Genomic DNA, 22699 nt, shown 5'->3' with positions numbered 1-22699 from the left:
AACAAAGAGGGGCTTGCAGACGCCTGCAGAGGGACAAACGACACACTTTTGACTTTTCAGTGCATGGCGGGTGTCATGACTTTTTCATTGCGCTCCATTCAGAATTTAACGCATTACGTAAGACTGAGTCATGATAAAAAAAAACAATCTTTTAATCTTTAATTACGACTGACATGCAGCCATTGATTCATAAGTCTTAAATAGAGATGTCCGATCCTATTTTTATCCCATCCTTTTTTGCCGATATCCGATATTCCGATATTGTCCAACTCTTAATTACCGATTCCGATATCAACCGATACCGATATATTCAGTTGTGGAATTAACACATTATTATGCCTAATTTTGTTGTGATGCCCCGCTGGATGCATTAAACAATTTAACAAGGTTTTCCAAAATAAATCAACTCAAGTTACGGAAGAGTTAGTGCTGCAAGGGGTTCTGGATATTTGTTCTGTTGTGTATATGTTGTGTTACGGTGCGGATGTTCTCCCGAAATGTGTTTGTCATTCTTGTTTGGTGTGGGTTCACAGTGTGGCGCATATTTGTAACAGTGTTAAAGTTGTTTATACGGCTACCCTCAGTGTGACCTGTATAGCTGTTGACCAAGTATGCGTTGCATTCACTTGTGTGTGTGAAAAGCCGTAGATATTATGTGATTGGGCCGGCACGCAAAGGCAGTGCCTTTAAGGTTTATTGGCGCTCTGTACTTCTCCCTACGTCCGTGTACCACTCCGTACAGCGGCGTTTTAAAAAGTCATACATTTTACTTTTTGAAACAGATACCGATAATTTCCTATATTACATTTTATAGCATTTATCGGTCGATAATATCGGCAGTCTTAAATGTAGCCCACTGGTTCCTGGAAAAAAAAAACATACAGTAGAGTAGCTTGATGACATTTATTAAAAGATTATATTTTCTTATCCCTACATAGCACCGTTTTGCCATTATTTAATTTCTGTGTTTTATATCTAATACAGAGTAGAATTCTTTATAATATATGAACGTGCCCATTAGCTACTAGCGTGCAATCTGGTGGGGGTCTTTGCAAATCGGGGGATTTTTTTCCCACAATTGGTAAATAAATGATACATGGGTTATACTTTTATAGATTTTCTAAGGTACTCAAAACACTTTGACACTATTTCCACATTCACACACTGATGGCGGCAGCTGCCATGCAAGGCCCTAACCACAACCGATCTGGAGCAAGGGTGAAGTGTCTTGCTCCAGGACACAACAGACTTGCGCGACTAGGGTGGCAGAAAGTTAGGTATCGAACCAGGAACCCTCAAATTGATGAGCCAAGAAAATGTATTCTTTTGTAATAGTTTATTATAACAATCAGAAAACTACAACTTATATTTTGTATTGTTATGACTCATCTTTTTAGTCTGTTTGCTCTGGTAAGGTTCCGACTTTGTCTCATAAAATGTTGATTTGATACATTTTCGCTGTCATAATTGTAATATTTGCAATTTTTAAAATAAATCATAAAAATATATTCAAAAATAAAGTTAAAACTTTCTCATGTAATTATGAATTTATTGTTGAAGTATGCCTACTTTTATCTTTGAATATTAACATTTTATTATAATGTGACGTTTCCTCATAATAGGCTTTTTAATATTGCATCTTTATTCTTGTAAATCTAAGTTTTTCCTGATTTTATCACAAAGTCTCTTCTGGTGATATTCAGATTTCAATACCTTAGTGTCATAAAATTACAAATTGATATAAATCATAAATATAATATTAGGTTTTTATTGTAAGTGAAATTGACAACAAAAATTATGCAAAAAAAACAATTGCAAAATTAGGAGAAAGTCCTTAAATTAAGTTGAAAAAATATTAAAGTTAAAAAAAAAAAAAGTTGTGGTTTTGTAAGATTGAAAACATTTATATAATCAAAAAATAATTTAATAAGAATACATTTGTAATTCATCCATCCATCCATCCATTTTCTACACAAGCGGTAGTTGTAATTCATAAGAAATGTAATTCCAAAACTAGATTTGTATCATACCAGAAAGACTCATTGTTTTTTCATCCAAAAACTAACCATTTTGGGAATTTAACAGCAATGAAGTCACAACTTTACAAAAACCAAGAGGACTTTTTTTGTTACTAAAAAAAATTCTGATGTTTAGGAGTCACATGAGTGTTGATGAATAAAATAGTCAAACGTCACGTTTGCTTTTCTTCGAAGATCTGTTAGAAGGTCGGAGGTCATCGTGTCCGTGAGCAAAGCTGCACTGCTGTGCCAGCAGGGGGCAGCCTTGAGGGTGGTGGCTGTAAAACCAGCAGGGACGTGTTTTGAGGGCACCCAGGGCCACAGGCCTTTTCTTGGAGCCCGCCCTCGGGTGCCTTCCGTCCCGCCAATCTCGTAAGTGAACGCTTCCTCCTTCCACTAAAAAAAAGGAAATACAGCTTTTTTTCTTCTTTTTTTCAAAATAAAAGCACCGTGTCATTACCTTCAAAAACTTGATGGTTGTTCTTCAGGAGCGTCTGGAGGCCGCCACATTCCTTTTTCAGTTTCTGGAGCGTCTCCTGACGCAACAACAATGCCACCTCGCCCAATGACAAGCTGCCTAAAGGCCAGAATTCAGCAAGATTTATCCTAAGTTGTATTTTAAGGTGATGAAAATTGTCAAAGTATATGAAATCAAGTTTGAATTTTACAAGACAAATGTGATTCAATGACAATAAATTCACAATTATGCATGAATAAGATTGTACTTTTATGTGGCAAAATATTAGAACATTATGAGGAAAAAGTCAAAATATTGCTAGAAACATTCACGTAAACATTTTACAAGAATAAAGTTGTAATTTCATGGTTAAAAAAAGTCAAAACATTGCAAGAAAACATTGGAATTTTGCTACGATATAATTGTACCTTCTTTTTTTTTTTTAAACATGTCCTGTCCAGCCACTCTGACAAATCATATTGTTGATGTAGATGATCTGTATCTGCTGTACACCTTTACTTTAGAAAAAAGAAGTGTTGGATACTTCTCTTGCTGTCCTATTTGTATTTGACTTGATTAAATGGATGTATTATATAATACATGAAAAGTGTCATAGTGTTCGGAGACTAATGTACTACGGGAGTACGACGGGAAAAAGTCAAAACATGTTTATATAAATATTAAGTCATATCTACTCGAATAAAGTTGTGTTTTTTACGTGGGTAAACATCACAGGGAAAAAATCGTAGGCCCGAGTACTACGATGAAAAAGATTTTACGGCAATAAACTCATGATTTTACAAGAATACATTTGTTGTCTTAATTACAAACTTCAGTAAAATTGTTGAATTTCAACTCAGAATTAAAACTTAAACATTTTTCATTCTATGAGTTTTGCGGGGAAAGAGAATGCGGTTACATTTTAATTTCAAACATCACTACTTTGTTGTATAAAACTGCAACTTTATTCTTTTATTAATTTCTGGTAGGCTACAATTCAGACGTTTTATCTTGTAATACAATTACTCAAAATTTAAAAAGAAGTTTAACATCTTTTTTGTGTTGTAAAATTGTATTATAGTGGGATTTTACTTGATTACTATTTTTACATTATTATTCCACAGAAAACAATTTTTAGAGACCATTAAGGAAGAACTTCATAAGGGAAGGACTGTAGGGGCAGTGTTTTTGGATTTGCGTAAAACATTTTACATTGTTAACCACCCTGTTTTCCTTATAGGGGAACTGCACGTTTTTTGAAATGTTGCCTATGGTTCACAATCATTGTGAGAGACAATATGACCCACTGTCAAAAAAAAAGCACATTTAGGGGCATTCAAAACTGCGTGTAAGCGCACACCTAAACCCATGAACCTCATGAGTATCCAACATTGTAACAACATTTATAATTAAGAAAAGAGGAAAATATTTTTCTCTTTTTAGGGAAAACACATTTTCGAAACTACTTGGCCATATGTGAAAAAGTTCAATCTTGAAGTAACTGTGATAAATCAACTTTTTTTTAAGCTGAGTTTTAATTTCACTGGCTTGATTACTGCCAGTTCTGTCAAATCCAGAGATCACCTGAATATAACCTTTCAAAGATTCAGGGAAACTCGAGAAACAAAGTCTTTGAAATCTGTAAGTCTGAAAAAGGTTACAAAATCGTTAAGACAGCTTTGTGTCTCCTGCGAACCGTCCTGAGAGCCATTAGCCACAAATGGAGAAACCATGGAACAGTGGTGAACCTCCCCAGGAGTGGGCAGCTGATAAAATCACCCCAAGAGCACAGCAATGACTTATCCAAGAGGTCCCTAAAGAGCCAAGAACAAAATCAAGAACTGCATGCCTCACTCAAACATCAGGTTGACTCTAGTCAAAAATGTTATGCTTAGCCGAATTCTAAGGCACAAACCACTGATGTTTCAAAATATTATGAACTTTTGCCCCCCAAAAATGTATGACAGCCAAGAACTTTGGGAAAATATTATTCGGAAAAAAAGGTTGAACTTTTTGGAAGGTGTGTGTCAAGCAAGTTCCATCTGTGGTAAAAGTTACACGGCATGTGAGAAAAAGAATCATACTAAAAGTATCAATGATGGTGTAGGTATTATGATGGGGAGCTGCTTTACTGCTTCAGGACCTGGACAACTTGGAACAATGAAGTCTGCTCTCTAACAAACAATCCTGAAGGACAATGTGCAGCCATGAGCTTGTGAAATATGGAAGCACACTTGGTGTCCATAGCAGGAACATGATCTAAAATACATTTGAATAGCTTAAAAAGCACAAAATGAAGGTTTTGGGATTGGCTGGTCAAAGTCCAGACTTGAATCTCTTAGACGCGCTGTGGCATGACATTAAGTAAGGCAGTTCATGCTCGGAAACCCTCTATTATGGCTGAAATAAAACAATTCTCTAAAAAAAAAAAGAGTGGATCAAAATTCTTCCGCAGCAATGTGAAAGACTCACTGTCATTTATTGCAAGTGTTGAATTGCACTTGTTGCTTCTCAGCATTAAAGCAGTGCGATTAATAAAAAAAAACAAAAAAAAACAACAACTGACAATTAGTACTTTAAACCAACGCAAAACTGCCATGTCGGTTATTTGGAGATGGGTTTCAACTTACATTATACACGACTGCATTTTGTGTTTATCTGGAATATCTTTGCATAATATTTGAGTGTTATTTGTGATCTCAAACATTTCAGTCTGACAAAAAAAGTAAGAAACCAGAAAGGGGGCAAATACATTGTCACAACACTGTGTCAACAGAACAGCGGTGGTCCCAAAACTGTTCGCACTTTGACTGGGGCCCCTACTCCTGTACACTTAGGGTTGGGTATCGTTTGAATTCGAACGATTCCGATTCCGGTTCTTTGTTTCGATTCCGATTCCTGACGATTCTCGGTTCCGATTCTTTTAAGAGGCAGGGTCAAAAAAATGTTTAGGATATTTTAAATGAGCAAGCTAACCTACAGTCTTTCTGAATGAAATAGTCTGACATTCTCCATCAATTTTAATTATATTAACTTTTTATGAACTTTACTATAAATTCCTCACAGGGCTGTTTTCAACTAGAATATAAATATCAAATCTATGAACTTGAATATAAATATTATAAATTATGAATACATTGTCCCAGGGGTACACTTTCCTCAAGAGAGCTTTATTTTTGAAAACCTCATGAAAACACATTTACACACACAAGTGTAGGATGCTGCAGGTACTTAAAAATGTTACCGTGCTCCCACTGATGGGCTAACCTGGTGCAGAAAAGCAAATAAACAATAAGAAACAACTTGCAAAACCCAGTCCAGATTAGCAGCAGGTACAGTATAAAATCAGAGACAGTTCTTGTTTAGGAAAATTACCATATCCGCCTTCTCAGGCAGGATGCGTGAGCGTTCTGGACAGATAGTGTCTCCTGCTGTGGAAAATACACATTCGCTGGGTGTGGAAGAAGCTTGAACGCATAAATAGGAGAAAGCGCGATCTGACAGCAAAGGATAAGTCTTTTGTTGGTTCCACCGGACCACCACCATGCAGCAGGGTCGTCAGACATAAGTATCGGTGGAACGTCCTGGTACATCTGCAGCTCTCTCTCCACTTGTTTCTTGATGGACATGGAGCTCTGTTATTTCGCGGTTATTTCATTTTTTTTTGTAAATTAAAGCCACACTTTCGACCGCCGACGCCCGCTATCCATGCTTGAGCTTGACTGACTCGCTCGGCTATGCTAACACTTCCGGCGGTGGGCGCTTCTTCGTTGGTGCTCAGCTGCTTCTTCTTCCGGTTCGGCGGACATCTTTTTTATTTTTATTTTTATTTTTCCGGTCGGCGGACTGGGTATCGAAAATAGGAATCGAATTTTAAACTTTTGAACGATACCGGGAGAATCGGAAAGTTAGTCCCGGTTCCAATCGATACTCGATACCCAACCCTATGTACACTTAAACAAAACAAGTGTCTTTAAGCACACATTAAACATTGGACTTTGAATTATTTCTCAGCAGTTTCATTGACTATTATATAATTATATCATGTCTTTCGGGTACATTTTTACAGAAGAGCATGTCCGCCTTAGTTGTCCCTTTATGAATGTACACAACCCGATCAGGACCTGTGCCAGAGTGGTGTGAAAGTGAGTTACAGCAACAACTATTGTGCTGCAGTAAATTGATCGTACAAAAGTGAGGAATAAAGCCTGTTAGAATGCTCACTAGCAGAAGATGGACAGATTGATCCCAAAGATTGCATTGCATTGTTTGTACCTAGAACCCGGAGTTTTTAGCCAACGTTCAGTTAGCAGACTGATGAGGGTCCCCAACAGCTATTTCTATTGACTTATCCAACCATAGTGCGTGATATATATTCACTGACAAATATAAGTAACTGCACATATAGTACTCGTCAGTGTATCCAGTCAAGGAACATATTAAGGGCTCATAGCTCAGAAAATGTACTATTAGTAAAAAGCAGCGCGCAAAAAGATAGCTCTTGTTTAGTACACTATATCAATAAAATTTTAAGATGAAATATTCTTAATGCTTGCCAAAAAAAATCAAATTTACTTATTTATATAACAAACCCAAAAATTAACAACTTTGTGAGTGTCCGACTCTCCTTTCTTCGAGTCTGCATTGAGTGCTGTTACATTACAAGAAAAAAACATTTCATTTTACATGTATAAGTTCCGAAAATGTAAAGGTATTATGAAATAATATGCAACACTACCCTATAGATGCTGTGATGAGCATAGATAAGACAACACTATCATGTGGGGCGGTTGGTAGAGCGGCCGTGCCAGCAACTTGAGGGTTTCAGGTTCTATTCCCGCTTCCGCCATCCTAGACACAGCCGCTGTGTCCTTGGGCAAAACACTTTACCCACATTATCCCAGTGCCACCCATACTGGTTTAAATGGAACTTATATCATGGCTTTCACTATGTACAGCGCTTTGAGTCACTAGAGAAAAGTGCTATATAAATATAAATTCACTTCATGTGTTTACCTCCTGTGTTCCAGCTAGAAGAACTCTGGCCACCATCCGCCGTCATCCTCAGCAGAGCATCAGCGACACGTATGACCACGTTGTCTACAAAGTCCCGAGAAAGAGTGCCGCAGTTTCGTACGACTTCCACCTTCTCTCGGGGATGGAACCCCGATCCCCAGCTGCTGCTCATGTGATCCTTCTTGACCGCCGACCCTCGGCTCTGTATGTATTGAGCTCTCCGGTCTTCCACCTGCGCCTCGTCAAACGCCTGGTAGTTACGGGTCCTACCAACCAGACAAACCTGGAACAGGAAAGTACACAAAACTAAATATACTACATACGCTATATTCGTGTGTAATATATATATATATATATACTGTATAGACACACACATACATACACATACATATATACATATACACACATATATACATATACATATACTGTAAATACATAATATACATTTATACACCTACAGTATATAGTATATGCAATGCATACATGTATTAACAGATTAATAACAATATTAATAATAGTAGGTATAGTAATAATAGTAGTAAAAAATATAAGTAATACTAAAAAGAATAATAAATACATGTAAAATTCATTAAAAATGTGCAGTTTTGCTGTAAAAATGTTATGAATAAAAAGACAAGTTTGAATGACTTTCTGCATTTAGAAAAAATAAAAACAGTCGTGAACTTAGGACATTTTTGCATATGATGACCATGATAATTAGAATGTTTAGTGTAAGCAAAAAATATTTTATGAGAGAAAGGCTATGCAGCACAAGTGTAAAACTCAAGGCCCAATGTCATTGTGTGTGGCCCGTGAGAACTTAAAATGTGTTTTTGTGGAGAATCTTATTTTGAAACCTTGTATTCTGCTTATATTACATGCGGCAACTTCTTTTCCCCCTTCTTTCTCACTCAATCAATCACAAGTCATTAAAAGTTAAGTCTTCTGACAATAAAATAGATATATTTATAAGGTTCTGTAATGTTTACCACAGATCTTACTGTTAAGTGAATAACTATTAGGACAACAACAACATTGACACAAGCATTTTGTCCATCCATCCATCCATCTTCTTCCGCTTATCCGAGGTCGGGTCGCGGGGGCAGCAGCCTAAGCAGGGAAGCCCAGACTTTCCTCTCCCCAGCCACTTTGTCCAGCTCTTCCCGGGGTATCCCGAGGCATTCCCTGGCCAGCCGGGAGACATAGTCTTCCCAACGTGTCCTGGGTCTTCCGCGTGGCCTCTTACCGGTCGGACGTGCCCATAACACCTCCCTGGGAGGCGTTCGGGTGGCATCCTGACCAGATGCCCAAACCACCTCATCTGGCTCCTCTCGATGTGGAGGAGCAGCGGCTTTACTCTGAGTTCCCCCCTGATGGCAGAGCTTCTCACCCTATCTCTAAGGGAGAGCCCCGCCACCCGGCGGAGGAAACCCATTTCGGCCGCTTGCACCCGTGATCTTGTCCTTTCGGTCATAACCCAAAGCTCATGACCATAGGTGAGGATGGGAACGTAGATCGACCGGTAAATTGAGAGCTTTGCCATCCGGCTCAGCTCCTTCTTCACCACAACAGATCGATACAGCGTCCGCATTAATGAAGACGCCGCACCGATCCGCCTGTCGATCTCACGATCCACTCTTCCCTCACTCGTGAACAAGACTCCGAGGTACTTGAACTCCTCCACTTGGGTCAGGGTCTCCGCCCCAACCCGGAGATGGCACTCCACTCCTTTCCGGGCGAGAACCATGGACTCGGACATGGAGGTGCTGATTCTCATCCCAGTCGTTTCACACTCGGCTGCGGACCGATCCAGTGAGAGCTGAAGATCTTGGCCAGATAAGGCCATCAGGACCACATCATCTGCAAAAAGCAGATACCTAATCCTGCAGCCACCAAACCGGATCCCCTCAACGCCCTGACTGCGCCTAGAAATTCTGTCCATAAAAGTTATGAACAGAATCGGTGACAAAGGGCAGCCTTGGCGGAGTCTAACCCTCACTGGAAACGTGTCCGACTTACTGCCGGCAATGCGGACCAAGCTCTGACACTGATTGTACAGGGAGCAGACCGCCACAATCAGACAGTCCGATACCCCATACTCTCTGAGCACTCTCCACAGGACTTCCCGAGGGACACGTCGAATGCCTTCTCCAAGTCCACAAAGCACATGTAGACTGGTTGGGCTAATTCCCATGCACCCTCAAGGACCCTGCCGAGAGTATAGAGCTAGTCAAAGGTTCCACGACCAGGACGAAAACCGCACTGTTCCTCCTGAATACGAGGTTCGACTATCCAGCGTAGCCTCCTCTCCAGTACACCTGAATAGACCTTACCGGGAAGGCTGAGGCTAGTGTTACCATATCTGACTTATTGTGTAGAAATATGGGAAAATAACTACAAAAGTACACTTAATTCATTAACGGTGTTACAAAAAAGATCAGTTAGAATAATACATAATGTTGGATATAGAGAACACAGAAACCCTTTATTTATTGAATCAAAAATACTGAAATTCCACGACACAGTGAATTTGCAAACAGCTAAAACTATACACAAAGCAAACTATAAGCTGCTACCCAAGTGTATACAACAATTCTTCTCAAAAAAAGAGGAGAAATATAATCTTAGAGAAAAATGTAATTTAAAACATTTGTATGCATGTACAACACTTAAGACCTTCAGTATATCTGTATGTGGAATTAAATTATGGAATGGATTAAGCAAAGCAATCAAACAATGTACTAATATGATCCACTTCAAGAAACTCTTCAAACTTAAAGTGTTTACAAAGTACAAAGAAGATGAACCATGATAAACATTCTGAATTTATTTAATCCATCCATTAATTTTCAAAATAATCTTACTCATCTCACCATATGAAATGTAACTTACTTCACCGAGTATTATTTATTCATTTATTTATTTTTATTATAATTACTTATAATAAAAATAATGCCTTATAATAATAATATTTTTAATAAATTGAGAACACGAAGTGAACAAAAGTTTTAGCAACTGTTATGTAAAAGAAAAAGGGTAGGTTTAAATAAGGTCTGCTTCTTCCTACTCCTTTTCGAACATGTTGAAAGGAGTAACTGGAAATTGTGATGTATCATGTTGTATGCTTGCATGTTCGAAATAAACTCAAACTCAACTCAACACAGGCAAGGGAGTAGATGACAGTGAGGAGAGTGAAGAAAAGTATGAACCACCGCTTCAAAAGAGAATTCCACACCTACAAGCTTCGTTAAGAAAATATGGGGCCAAGAACATGCCAGAGATGGTCGACTGCAGCAGCCATGCACACAGATGCTGAGATCAAGTGCAAGAAGTACATGAGATGCTTCAGTTGCAAGATGTTCCTCTGCATTACAGAGAAAGACCACTGATTTCCTAAATGCCATAACTAATGTGGTGTACATACTCTAAAGCAGTGGTTCTTAACCTGGGTTTGATCGAACCCTAGGGGTTCGGTGAGTCGGGCGGAGATCAAGACACACCCGACTCATCGTGTAAATAAAAACATTTCCCTATCGGCGTATTACGGATACGGCAACAGCAGAAGTCACACTGATTTGCAGGTGTGTAATTTGTTGTTAGTTTATGCACTGTGTTGGTTTTGTTCTTTGAACAAGGTGATGTTCATACACGGTTCATTTTGTGCACCAGCAAAAAAACATGGTAACACTTTAGTGTGGGGAACATATTCACCATTAATTAGTTGCTTATTAACATGCAAATTAGTAACATATTGGCTCTTAACCAGTCATTATTAAGTACTTATTAATGCCTTATTCTGCATGGCCTTATTATAACCCTAACCCTTTTTTTGATTGATTAAAACTTTTATTAGTAGATTGCACAGTATAGTACATATTCCGTACAATTGACCACTAAATGGTAACACCCGAATAAGTTTTTCAACTTCTTTAAGTCGGGGTCCCTAACCAAATAACTCTAAATTAAGTCTTTGTTACTTAGAATATGTTCCCCATACTAAAGTGTTACCAAAAACATATAACTTTGTCTTGAATTTGAAAAAAATATATATATATATATATTTTTCACTAAAGAAGGGTTCGGTGAATGCGCATATGAAACTGGTGGGGTTCGGTACCTCCAACAACGTTAAGAACCACTGCTCTAAAGCCTCAATTAAATCATAAATTAATTTAGCACCAAAAATCCAAGAAATCACAAAACATAGCTATGAATATTACACCACACATGATGTAAAATCTAAAATAAAAACATTTTTTTGTTTAAAATTATGAATGGATTTTCAGCAGGCAGGAAATTACACAAAAAATGTTTTTCCTTAAATAAAAGTTGTAATTTTACCAGAAGAACTAACCGTATATGCAAAAAAGTTGCAATTTCACGGGTCAAGTGATCAGATGTATTGGGATTTTAAAAGAAGAAGTCGTTAAGTCACACAAAAATGGTCATCATATACAAAAAAAATCAGAATTCAACTCATTACAGACAACAAATGCCCAAATGTCATCATTTCAGGAAAACTGAGTTATAGTTACAAAAATATTGATATGCAGAGATTTATTTTACAAGAACAATATCATAAAGTTAGTAGTTTTTGTATGCACAAAACGTTGTAATTTAATGAGTTAAGTCGTTGAGTAACAAAAATAGTTAATGCATGCAAAAAAGTTATGATCTTAAGAGAATTAGGTCGTAAACTTCCAAGAACTTCAATAATGAAAATTCAGCCTCTGCACAAATGATCATTGCTGCTGTTGTTTTTCACTTTGGACAACCAAGCCCATAATTCTGGGTAAACAGCATCCTTACCCGTTTGGTGGAGGGTATTCTGAGGCAGTCCATCTGTGTGTCAAAGCCGCTGACTCGGCTAACGTCTGTGATGAAGTCAATGTATTCCTTGTACTGCGACTTTTGGCTGTGACGCCGCTGGTATTTGCCAAAGAAGTCAAAGAAGCAGCATGGTAGGACAAAATACCGGCAGGAATAAGACGACCTGTCCAAAGGAGGACATACTATACTGTATATGCAGCGGAAAACAGCATTTGAACAGTGCCATCTGGTGGTGGCTTTAGAAACAGCATGAATAGGTCCGTACCTGGCCGCGATGACAGGGATCCATGGTGTTAGCTCGTCAGAGTGGTTCCCAATTAGCCAGTCAGTATCTGGGAATAAAAAGCTATCGCTGGGAGTGATAGCTTGCTCCTAGAAAGATACATTACATACATTAATTAATCATGAAAGAAAATAAATTGTAAGAAAAAACACAATTTGCCTGTGTTTCCCTATTAGTTTTTTTCTGTGTTTTCTTTATTTTTACATTTTAAGAAATCTGGTAATGCATTTCCTAAAATTTGAATAGTCTTAAAACTAGTGTATGTCACTGGCTCCAAAAAAATGTACTAAAAAAACAAGAAAGAAAAACATCACTAGTTATCATATGTTACATCCATCCATCCATTTTCTACTGCTTGTGCCTTTCGAAGTCGCGGGGGGTGCTGGAGCCTATCCCAGCTGCATTCGGGCACAATTTTTCGCAATTCCAAATTAAATGAAACATTTTAACTTTGAATAAAAAATTGCCATCCGGCCCGAATGAAATGACTGGTTTCATACGCTTTTCAAAATAATGCACTTGTAGCATAACATCAATTGTTTGGGATCTCCTGTGTGTGTGTGTGTGTGTGTGTGTGTGTGTGTGTGTGTGTGTGTGTGTGTGTGTGTGTGTGTGTGTGTGTGTGTGTGTGTGTGTGTGTGTGTGTGTGTGTGTGTGTGTGTGTGTGTGTGTGTGTTACACCGGGGGTAGCTTACATGCTCGAAGAAAATAGAGGGTGAGACAACGCTCTCCAGGCAGCCGTGTAATCATGTTGAGAATTAATTGTATTGAAGGGAAATTATTACATTTGAAATTATTAAATTTTTCTCAACTTAATTTCATGATAATATTTAGAATGAATTAGTAGTTGTATTAGACAAAAGCAGCCATCACTGAATGGCAACCTCGGTCTGTTGCCCTCCTGCAACCAATTAAAGTCTATGAATATATGAAGTATTAATATTTAAGTACAAAGGCTCTCGGACCATTGTAGATCGTGATCACAGCAGCAGATTGCAGGCATCAGTACCGAAAACTGTACAACACTTTTTCCTTAGCAAGCCACGTCACTTCCTGGTTCGTGTGCCAGAGAAGAACGCCTGCTAACTTTAAAAGATTTGTGTGTATTTGGTGCTTCCCGTTTGCCCTCCCTCATAAAAAACCTCTAATAGAACAATGGCAATGTACGTGTGACGTAACTTTGCTTGGCAACGCACCTCACACACGCCTGGTTTTCCAGAGAATAAGACGTAGCAGAAAGGATCCGTCATGCACTTCGTTGTTATTTTACTTCTATTATTGCAGTAGTTATTTTTTTGTTCAACTTGCACTCCACAAAATTCCTTAAAAATAAAAAGGCATTGTATTTAAACACATTTTTTATGCTTTCCTTTTAATAAGTACCAGCTTGGGCATCATTTAAGCACCAGTACCATTTAGAAAGTGTCGATTTGTCAAAAGTATGGGTTAAAAGTTTTAATGTTTTGAGAATAAAGTTGTCATTTTGTAAGAGTAAAGTTGTCACTTAATTAGAATAATCTCATAATTTCCACGATTGAATCAATCAAAGGTGTAATGTTAAATGAAAAAAGTTGCAATTGCACAAGAAAATAATCAAAGTATCATGATCATAATAAGTCTACAGAATTGCCACAATTCTGTAGAACATTACACCTTTGATTGATTCAATCCTGGAAATTGTTTTGCATGAAATCACTTATGCCTAGCAACAGGCTGTGGAAATGTTGTGTTTGTGTGTATTAGTATTATTTGAAATGCTACTATATGTTCACCTCCAGCAGCGTGTTGGAGTCATACATGTCCCAAATAGTCCTCTTACGAACGTCAATGCCTTTACCCGGGTGCTGCAATACACAATCAAAGGTGAGTTCAACAGATAATATGCAATTGTATGAGAATAGTCATAATATGCTAGGTATATCAAAAAAAAGTTGGTCATTTACGAAATGAAAAATCCTTGACTATGTAACATTAATACATTTAAATCATGAAATAAATACAGTATAATAATCATTAAGTCGTAGTAAAAGTAATGTTGTAATTATATAGAGAAGAGCTGTTCTTTTACATGAAAAAGGTTAAAATAATAAAATCATGGAAGACCTTTTACAAGAATAACTTCAGTAAGTTTAAAAATTTTACAAAAATTTTTTAAAACTTAGTTTACAAATTTTACAGAAAAATTATAAAATGTGAGGAAAAAACAATACCATCATGGAGGGTTTTTTGTATGATATTTGCAAAAATAAGTCAGTTCTGACATTTTATGCACAAATGTATAATATGCAAGTCTTACGCCTGTAAACGTAAGGGGTAGTTGTAATTTGGAGTAAGGTTCATGCAGGTGAGGGCACATGAGGCCTCGCTACACTGGCTGTGGCAGAGAACCAGGCTCCTTTAAAAGATAGACCTGAGGGACAGGAGGAGACATTAGTACAATCTCTATCCTCCATCAGCCTCAGAAATATTCGCTAAACATGTCTTCAGATTCTTCTTGAGTCAGGGTAAGAGCCACATTTTATTTGCTTCTGTTTTCTCCTGTTTTAAAGTAGGAAGTTAAGAGTTTGTCTTTTGTTTTTCTTGATAGGGTAGGTTTATTTTCTTTAGAAAATTATTTTTGGTAAAAAGGACTCACCCGGAAGCCTTTGGATTTATATTTAAAAATCAAGTTAGGCTTTGATGCTGCATGGAATATGTGAAATAAAACCTATTTCAGCATCAAATGGCTGTTTGGGTGCCTGTCCTTAAGACGTTGAGAGGGATGGGAAATCTGTCAATTATGCTGCACCTCAGCGTCCCCAAGCTAGGTGTAATAGCAAGAAAAAAAGTCCAATTTGACATGAAACAAAGTTGTGACAATACAATGGTGGAATATATTTGAAGGAGTTTTATCATTATTAATGTCAATAAGTTTAGAAATGTTGTAAAAAAAAAAAAAAAAAAAGTGATAATATGCAAGAACATGTAATATTACTAAAATAAATTAATCATGGATGCTCTTTTTACAGATTTTGCAAGGATAAACAAACTTGGTTTAGAAATTGTACACCAGAAGTAAAAATGTCTGAGAAAAAGTAGTATTTGAACATTAAAACGGGAACAATCCAATAATGGCCCCATGGTGACTAGCTATAGCGTACATTTATGACTCACCCCTTCATTCGTCAAAATGTGCACCAGAAGACCATTTCCACAGCCCAAATCTACGAAGGATTGTTTTGTTTTAAGATCATGTTCCGTCTGCTCCTCGGACCAAAGCACCTGCAGTCAAATGCATTTATCACACAGTCATATAGAACACCCACAATAAAATGACTGTCAATGCCCACCAGGAGATAAGTGGCGATGGCGACGTCTTCGAAAACAAACTTCTCTGGATCTGTCACCTCGGGCCAAACCTAAACATATATAAAGCATACCACATATAAAGTTGTCATATTATGATCTGTCATATGTTTGTAGCTTGATACGCATTTTCATTTCATTTGGAGCTGTTACCAAACATACATGTTAAACACCAGAATCTATTAGGGCTGCAACTAACAAATATTTTGATAATCAATTAATCTGTCGATTATTACTTCAATTAATCGATTAATAATCGGATAAAAGAGAAAAACTACATTTCTATCCTTTCCAGTATTTAATTGAAAAAAAAACAGCATACTGGCACCATACTTATTTTGATTATTGTTTCTCAGCTGTTTGTAAATGTTGCAGTTTATAAATAAAGGTTTATAAAAAAAAAAAAAAAAATTAAAGTAGCCTCTGCGCATGCGCATAGCATAGATCCAACGAATCAATGGCTAAATGAATCGCCAACTATTTTTATAATTTTTTTATAATGATAATTTTAATCGATGTAATCGATTAGTTGTTGCAGCCCTAGAATCTATATATAAATACTTGTAATGTGTTATTATTTCATATTATTTATTCACTCATAAACTGTGAAATGTAGTTATTCTACACATACCAACGCAGTGTGTGGGATTAATTCAGAAACAAACAAGCAAAAGATCCAACTGGTAAAGAAAAAGATGGGTGGACTTGCTTGAATTTGTCTTTTTTTCCCGATTTTTGAGCTTTTAACATTGGTAACATTAGGGATATGAACATTTTACATCACGGTTATTGTTACCAAAATGATCACGGTCATCATTATTATCACAGTATTGTTGAATGTGCTCAAAAAGTACTTCTTCACCAAGTTGTATTTTTTCTTTTTTTTTACAAAAAAATAAAAATAAAATATATATCCTTGGGAGAAAACAAATTATATGATATTATAGTTTCTTAACAGCAATAGTATTGTTATTTGAGAGTTCAAATATTTGTATCTTCCATTTTAATTTGAAAAGTGTTCCGAAATAATAAAAGCAAAACAGCGTGCTTAACTTTTGGTTTATGTGAAGTCCCGTGGGTTCACTTCCTCCTGATACGTCTGTTTATGGATATTCCTAACGATTACTGTGTTCCTAAGAGAACACAGCATGTAGGTTCAATGTGCACAACTGAATATCTTAGCTGCTCAGACAGCAATGTGTTTGTAAAAGTTTAAGTTGCAGTGTGTCGTTTAGAATGTTAATGTGCCTTGTGTTTATTCATGTTAGCAATTAGCACGCTAGCTGCTTCTTCAAGAAATTAGCAGTATCACTGTAAGAGCAGTAATGCATCACAGTTTTACAATAATTAAAATGAAAATAAAAAACTTAAAAGTACCTCAAATTGCAAGTGTTTTGTGATACAAGCTGTCTCTTTGCTTTTTGTTATGCATTAAAGAGAAACTGCACTTTTTTTGGAATTTTGCCTATTGTTCACCATCATTATGAAAGACATGACGACGGATGGATTTTTTAAAAATCCTTTCTAACTCGTGAATAAAAGTCTGCTTGCAGCTGAGCCAAAGAGCTCTTCCATCCGGCCCATAAAACCCAATAAAAAAACATTCAAAAAGCGCCAACAATACTCCATTTACATTTGGTGACTAGAATTTTAGGAGCTGGACGAAGTGGCTGGGGAGAAGGAAGTCTGGGCTTCCCTGCTTAGGCTGCTGCCCCCGCGACCCGACCTCGGATAAGCGGAAGCAGATGGATGGATGGATGGGTTATTATAGGCGCTAACGCAGACAAACTATTTATAGCGGCGCCGTGATCACGAGCTTGCGTGCCAATGTGTGTAGTAAGGTGATTCCTCGCTTCCTTGCTTGTGGAAGTTTATTCTAGATCATAAATCATGCCTCTCACCTGGATAGTAGAAGGATGAGAGCGTATTCCGACAAGTTGGTACACTTTGACAGCCAATTTAGACCTACGAATGGCGAGAACGACACGAAAAGACGCTTGCTTCCCTTTTCTTCGCGAGGATTACGAGTCATTTTTCATCTAAATGGGAATATAACAAAATTCTATCAGCCAGCATCCTAATGACAGCAGACGTTGTACAGTAAGTGATGTTTTATTATGTTTGTTGGCTCTCATGAAGTCTGCAGCGAGTAGAAATCATTGAAGTGGTGGGGTAAAAAAGCGAACGTTGTGATGTATTGTTGAAATTCATTCGCCGCATAAACTTAAATATCAAATATTTTTACAAATGTGCCTGTTACTACATAACATAAATACTTACATAATGTATATAAAACATTAATGGAGGTGTTTAGATGTTTTTTAAGGGCTTTATAGGCAGAATAAAGCGACTCCCAAAGGCTCCATTGTAAGTGGACTTTTGATCCCATTTATTTAATTTCTAGAGTACAGTAAAAAAGAAAAATGTGTTTTCTTGTCTTACATAAGGATTGTGAATGATGGGCAAAATTACGAGGAAAAAAAAGTGTAGTTACCCTTTAAGCTGCGAGTATAAATTTGAGTTCTGAGTTGTTAGTTTTCAAACTTGCCCTCCAACCACCGGAACAGAGAAAGCCAGTGCGAAGAAGAGCAGAGAAAAGAGGAAAGCGAACAACAACTACCGAATCAGAAAAATAAACCTTTAAAAACATGACCAACAGTGTAGCCAGCCCAACGAGGCAGCCCGCCGCAGAGGACCGTCGGTCCGCATCACACCGAATCAGGAGGGATCCTCCATGCCAAGCAGCCAAAGACGCCAAAAGTCCAAACTGACTTTTATCCATGAAAATATGGAGCTGCTGACGATGGTGTGGCCAACGTGTTTTAATTATTTCTCCTGACTCTACAAATTGGACGATCAAGCATTAGTCTTGGCAGACAGACACACATATTGCTTGTTGTCTACAGACTGTCCATCAAAGACGTCCGTGTGCAACAGAAACAACAACAACAACTAAAGCAGAAATCCGCTAGCTAAAGTGAATACTGTAAATTATCATTGCATAAAACTACTGTGTTTTCGAACAATGTTTATCATCTAAAAGTTAGTTGTTTTCTTTCGGCATGTTACAATGTTACATTGTGGTGTTTTAAAGGGTGTAATCACAAAATATATATATTTTTTTTTTCATTTTAACGGGGGGGGGGGGGGGGGGGGTTTAAGATAAGAGTGTTTCGAGTTACAAGCTCTGTAGTTCAACTAATTGAGCTTGTAAGTTGAGGTACAACTCAGTGACGTGCAGTCAAGGGAGGCAGGGGAGGCAGGTGAGGCGGGGCCTCACGTGCCATCATGGAAAGAAAAAAAATGTAAAAAGAAAAAAAATTAATTAAATTGTTATATGTATCCAGTGATTATACTATAGAGTTATTTTCCATTTAACTTCACCAGTTTTAGATTATTTTTATTCAAAATCGCTGAATTTTCACATTTGCGGTGAGTCACCAGCCAGTTGAGCCTCACCAAGCAGGGAAGAATGCAGGTATGAGCTTTTAAACATAACCCGTTAACTGCTGCCAATCAAATGGTGAATAAGATACTCTTTAGGGTTCATATGTTTGTAAATCTGACTGTGATGAAGTCAGTGCCTCACCAGCCATGAACCTCACCGCACGTCACTGGTACAACTATACACATGCATACAAATTATATATAACTTGAGTGTATGTAATAAAATGTGAATAGAGTGTTGATTTTGGAGTGCTACTGTACCTTGACCATGGCCTTGTACTTGTCTTTGAGTTGCTGGTATGTCAAGCTGTACTTTTCCACCGGCAGCAGAGACAGTGTGCTCGTAAAGTCGCTGCTCTTGCAGTCCACAGACCAGCGCAGCAGCTTTGGTAGCAGCTCAGTCGACAGCCACCCCAGCTTCGGGTAGGCCACGCCGTCACAGTGCCAACCATCCACGGTCAACACGTGCAGCTCCAACAGCCTACATGAAGACAAAAAAAAAGGTCATCAGAAGAAAAATATTATTTGTTCAAATTGTGCCACAATTATCTGCAAAGAACTCAAATACTCATTGAAATATTAACATGGTAAAATATAAAATTACAAGAATGTTTGAGGCATTAACTACAAAAAAATTTATGTAATTACAAAGAGATAAAATGGTTAATTCTAGAAAATTACAAGGGAGAAAAAGTGAAAAAATAGCGAAAATAAAGTTTTCAAAAAATACATAATATTATAAAAACAAAGTTAAATTCCAAAAAGAAATAAATTAGATTAGATAGGTCTTTATTGTCATTGCACAAGTACAACAAAACTTTGTTTTCAGCACAAACCCGTTGAAGATTAGACAAACAAACCGTGTACAGGGTTACAGAACAGGAACGCTGATGGGTCGCCACAAGGCGCCCCGTAAAAGATGGGGAAATAGGTAAAACGCTGGGGAAGGATGAGTAAAAAAAATACAATCTAGACTGGGCTCCTAAGGGGGCTCAGTCTGGAGTGGGAAAAAACCTCCATAGCAAAGCACATATACATATTACAACGTACATCTCGAGATATCTAGCAACAGAGGGAAGGGACTGCGGGGTAATGGTGTTAGGCCGCAGCTCTCTGCGCTGACCATCCTTCCATCACCCCTATGGGATTTGCGTCGAGGGCGTTGGGTTGGAAGTGGTGGGGTGCGTATGTGTGGCGTATATTTTTGTGGATGCATGTTGTTTGTGTGTAAGCCTACAGTGTGTCTCTGTTCCGCGGCCTTGATCTTGTGCAGCCGATAAGTCCAAAGTCAACAACAACAGGTGTGTGTCCATGAGAGACAAGAAGGGAGTTTGTTGTGTATAACATATTTTATATTCTAGTTTCTTCAAAAAGACACCCTTTGCTCTGATTACTGCTTTGCACACTCTTGGCATTCTCTTGATGAGCTTCAAGGGGTAGTCACCTGAAATGGTTTTCACTTCACAGGTGTCATAGTTTTGATGCCTTCAGTGACAATCTACAATGTAAATAGTCATAAAAATAAAGACAACGCATTGAAAGGAGAAGGTGTGTCCAAACTTCTGGCCTGTATTGTACATATACATACACATATACATACGCATATATACACTTACATACATACATACATACATACATACATATATATATATATATATATATATATATATATATATATATATATATATATATATATATATATATATATATATATATATATATATATATATATATATATATCCTCAGAGGGACAAGCCATAGACCAGTGGTTCTCAAATGGGGGTACGCGTACCCCTGGGGGTACTTGAAGGTATGCCAAGGGGTACGTGAGATTTTTTTTAAATGTCTGTCAAAAAGAACTGTGAAAAGAAATGCAACAATGCAATATTCAGTGTTGACAGCTAGATTATTTGTGGACATGTTCCATAAATATTGATGTTAAAGATTTCTTTTTTTGTGAAGAAATGTTTAGAATTAAGTTCATGAATCCAGATGTATCTCTATTACAATCCCAAAGAGGGCACTTTAAGTTGATGATTACTTCTATGTGTAGAAATCTTTATTTGTACTTGAATCACTTGTTTATTTTTCAACAAGTTTTTAGTTATTTTTATATATTTTTTTCCAAATAGTTCAAGAAAGACCCCAACAAATGAGCAATATTTTGCACTGTTATACAATTTAATAAATCAGAAACTGATGACATAGTGCTGTATTTTACTTCTTTATCTCTTTTTTTCAACCAAAAATGCTTTGCTCTGATTAGGGGGTACTTCAATTAAAAAAATGTTCACAGGGGTACATCACTGAAAAAAGGTTGAGAACCACTTCCATAGACAATTGGATGAAAGGATACATTCTGCAGTTGAGTAAACGTGGACACTCACAATTGCATGTAGTCTGTAAGGCGCAGCTGAATCTGGTAAACGTTGCACTTTTTCAGAGACACTTTCCCTTCTTCGTCCTCCTCAAATGGAATAAATGTCACTTTCTGGCATTCAAAATCTGAAGAAAATAACAAGTTAATAAAAAACGTAAAACATTTAAATGGAATTTGATTGAACCACTTACCTTTAACAACAATCTCTTTGTGCAGGTGGGTCCCATAAATGTTAACTTTTGGAATAAAAGTCCTTATATTGTAGGAAAGTGTGTGTGTACATGCCGTGGTGATGAAGTTTAACACGTCCTTAGGAAGTCCATCATTGCCTAGCACCAAACTCAATACTGCGCCGTTCACATTTTGACTTTCTGTCTCTTACCCCGCATAGCCGCTTGTTGACGACATGAGGCTTTTTTAACCACACGTCAACAGCCGACCAGAACCTATCGGGGTTGGTTTGACACTCTTCTGGGAATTCAATGTCGAATAATTTAGGCATCTTTAAGATGAAGAGACGCACAACCAAACGTGCGTAACTTTAGTTAGCTCGCTAGCTAACTTTCCGGCCCTTGGAGCTCGTATTCCAATATAAAAGTATATATTTGATTTGAAGAAAACAGAGTTTTTTTTAGTTCAATCACCTAACCCTAGTCTGGTCGTAAAAGTCAGTGTAAAATCCACAATTTGGTGCGTTTGAAGTACCAAAATAAGGCAAAAACATTGTCGCTCCCTGATGACGTAAGCGAGGCGAAACACTGTTCACTAATCACATTTCAAATTGGGTTTTTTTATTTAATTTAGATGAGATTCTTTATTTAGGAAGTAAATACACAATTACCACAATATTATTTTACAATAGTGATCCATAAAAAATATTTATTTTTATTTTTGAATAATGTAGTTCCTGTGCTTTTATTTTA

At 37.3% G+C, this 22699-nt stretch overlaps 1 protein-coding gene across 1 annotated transcript; it reads right to left on the bottom strand.

Annotated features, from left to right (window-relative positions):
* Positions 1–894: 894 nt before the first annotated feature.
* On the bottom strand, positions 895–22541 carry trmt44 (tRNA methyltransferase 44 homolog). The gene is given in 12 exon segments (XM_062066189.1): positions 895–2414; positions 2479–2595; positions 7492–7774; positions 12301–12484; positions 12587–12693; positions 14377–14448; positions 15758–15865; positions 15934–16002; positions 19658–19877; positions 21784–21901; positions 21968–22155; positions 22157–22541. Coding segments are annotated over 12 exon segments (1818 nt in total). The 5' UTR covers positions 22279–22541; the 3' UTR covers positions 895–2184.
* Between the last annotated feature and the right edge of the window lie 158 nt (positions 22542–22699).

This window comes from Entelurus aequoreus, linkage group LG12 (assembly GCF_033978785.1).
Source record: "Entelurus aequoreus isolate RoL-2023_Sb linkage group LG12, RoL_Eaeq_v1.1, whole genome shotgun sequence".
Taxonomy (NCBI): Eukaryota; Metazoa; Chordata; class Actinopteri; order Syngnathiformes; family Syngnathidae; genus Entelurus; species Entelurus aequoreus.
Note: the sequence above shows the minus strand (reverse complement) of the source record. Positions and strands in the feature narration are given on the sequence as shown.